The sequence below is a fragment of the Pterocles gutturalis genome, unplaced genomic scaffold (genome assembly GCF_000699245.1).
Source record: "Pterocles gutturalis isolate BGI_N339 unplaced genomic scaffold, ASM69924v1 scaffold9214, whole genome shotgun sequence".
NCBI lineage: Eukaryota > Metazoa > Chordata > Aves > Pterocliformes > Pteroclidae > Pterocles > Pterocles gutturalis.
In genome coordinates, this window is record NW_010128149.1 from 1 (window position 1) to 2,431 (window position 2,431).

At 55.1% G+C, this 2,431-nt stretch overlaps 1 protein-coding gene across 1 annotated transcript; it reads right to left on the bottom strand.

The window, feature by feature from the left end:
- Positions 1-1,983: 1,983 nt before the first annotated feature.
- LOC104460092 (feather keratin Cos2-3-like) lies at positions 1,984-2,283 on the bottom strand. The gene has a single exon (XM_010079509.1). It carries the CDS (start codon positions 2,281-2,283, stop codon positions 1,984-1,986), a length of 300 nt encoding a protein of 99 aa, XP_010077811.1.
- Positions 2,284-2,431: the final 148 nt, after the last annotated feature.

Below are 2,431 nucleotides of genomic sequence, written 5' to 3' on the forward strand. Positions count from 1 at the left end.
TGCCCCAGGGAGCATCCCCGCTGGCAGAGGGAGGACTTCTGCCAGCCGTCGCCCTTGGGTGCCCGGGGCTGGGCGTTCCCCAGGGCACCAGCACTTCCCGGAGGCGCTGCACGGCACAAGCCCTTCCCCACCTGGGGCACGGGCTTGGCGTGACATGTCCCCCCTGCTGTGGAGCCCTGGAGGTGCACTCGGCCTTCCTGGAGCACAGGGGCAGGACAGAGAGAAGGTGGGAGCTGAGCTGGCAGTGAGGGAAATGAGCTCCCTGAAATAACCCCCACCTCAAAAAAAAGGAAGACTTGGGGATCTACAGGCCTGTCACTCTCACCTCTGTGTCCTTCGAGATCATGGAGCAGATCCTCCTGGAGGTTCTGTTGAGGCACATTGAAAAATAAGGAGCTGACTGGTGACAGCTCACCTGGCTTCACCAAGGACAAATCATGCCTGACAAACAGTGGAAGGTGTCCCTTTCCATGACAGGAGGGTTGGAACTAGGTGATCTTTAAGGTCCCTTCTGAACTTCTATGACTCTGTGATTCTATGTTTGCAGGCCCCCAAATCAATTTGGTGGCCTTTGTTGGAGTCACTTGATTGTGTTGACATTGTTCTTGGAATGGAGAAAGGTCCAGCGTGGAATCCATGCGCCAGATGTTGTCTCCAGTGGGTAAGAGGGTGAGGGTCACCTTCCTGCACCTTCTCGCAACACTTTGACTAGCATAGCCTTGCGGCAAGGGCACACTGTTGTCTCATATTCTGCTGAGTGTCTCCTAAAACACCATCCTTTTCTGTGGATTGGCTTCCTAGACAGCCTGCCCCCAGCCTGAGGTGGCTGTATGGGAAGAGGGTGTCAAAGGTCTTGCTGAACTCCAGGTACATGCATTCTTTGCCCTTCCCTTTGCCACAGTGCCTGTTATGTCATGACAGAGCAATGAAGTTGGCCTTTGGCTACACTAGAGCCATGTGCAGGCCAGCAAGATGTGACCTCAAATCCAATCTCCCTTCCCTCCCAGGGACAGTTGCTGGGCACTCAGACTGAGATTCCAATGCAGGACATAAAGGTGTTTGTGGGCTGAAGTTGAAAGCAGTCATGAGCTCTGGCCAATGAAGCAGTCAAGATTTCTGCACCCACCTGCAGCTCTCTTGGGAAGTGCACCCAGGACCCTCGTCCATGCTAAGCTTCAAGTTCTCCTGCTGCATGCTCTGTATCAGAGCAATCTGACTCCTGCTACTCCTGCTCATGCCTGATGACCATGGCCCCTAGACTGGGTAGTGGAGGGGAGAGCAGGCCATCCCAAAGGCTGTTCCTTGTTTTACCAATCCTGCCATTCTGCAGAGCAGATCATCTTCCAGAGCCCCACACCCATCCCCTCTGCCACCCCAGGGAGTCTCAAACCACAGCAAGAGGAATGCCCTTCCTCAACAGCTCATGGGGCTGCTGAATGTCAGCGCCTCCTGCCTTTCTGGGCATTTATGGGCAGGAAAACAACAGTGCCAAGGCTGATTGTCACTGGCAGAAGAGCAGCTAGGGATGATTTTCCTTCTCCTGGTGCCTTCACCCTTTTCCATCCCAGACCAACACCCTTCTCTGTTGGCAGCTTGGGCAGTGTCCACAGAGGGAAGAACCACATGGAGGCCAGGCTTGAATGCAGCAAAACTTTTAATGAGTCAAAATAGGGAAAAAGTCACTCCAAGTGGACGACACCAGTGCAGGGAGCCCCAGAGGCAGCCAAGACTCTGCAGTCCCTGATCCTGGAGAAGTTCCAGCATAATGTCTGCCTGCCTTCCCCATAGTGGGAGAAGAGACAGATGGTCCCCAACAGGCTGGCCTCGTTGGGACCTTGCTGCCAAGGGAAACCAAAGCAAACAAAGGGAAAGAAAGGCAAAGCCATTCAGCTATCCTGCAAACCACACCCAAAACATAAATCCTCCACCCAGCACCATGTTCTGAGTTCCTCAAGGTGTCTTCTTGGGGCTTTCCCAGCATCTTTATCCGCGGAGGTACCTTATGCCACCAAAGCGGCTGGAAATGCCAGAGAGGTCACAGCAGTCGGAGTTGATGGGCACTCCTTCACAGCTGAGGATCCTGCCAACTTCAGCGGAGGTGGAGGATCCCACAACAGTGTTCTGTGGGAAGGACCTGAGGATGGGCCCAGGCAGGATCACCACCACGGGAGAGGGCTCAATGACAACGTTGGAGTCCTGGCACTGCCTGACACAGGGCTCATTGCAGCTGTTGGCCAGTGGGGTCGGGCCACAGGGCCGGTAGCACCGGTCATAGCAGGACATGTCTTGAAGGTGGAGGTGAACCTGGGAGAGAGGGCAGAGGGAAGCAGAGCACAAGGGTGGGTGAGGAGCAGCCTGGTTTCCCTGTCACTACGGAGCCAAGGCCACTACTGACCAGGGACATGGAAGCTCAGCCAGGAGCCACACAGTC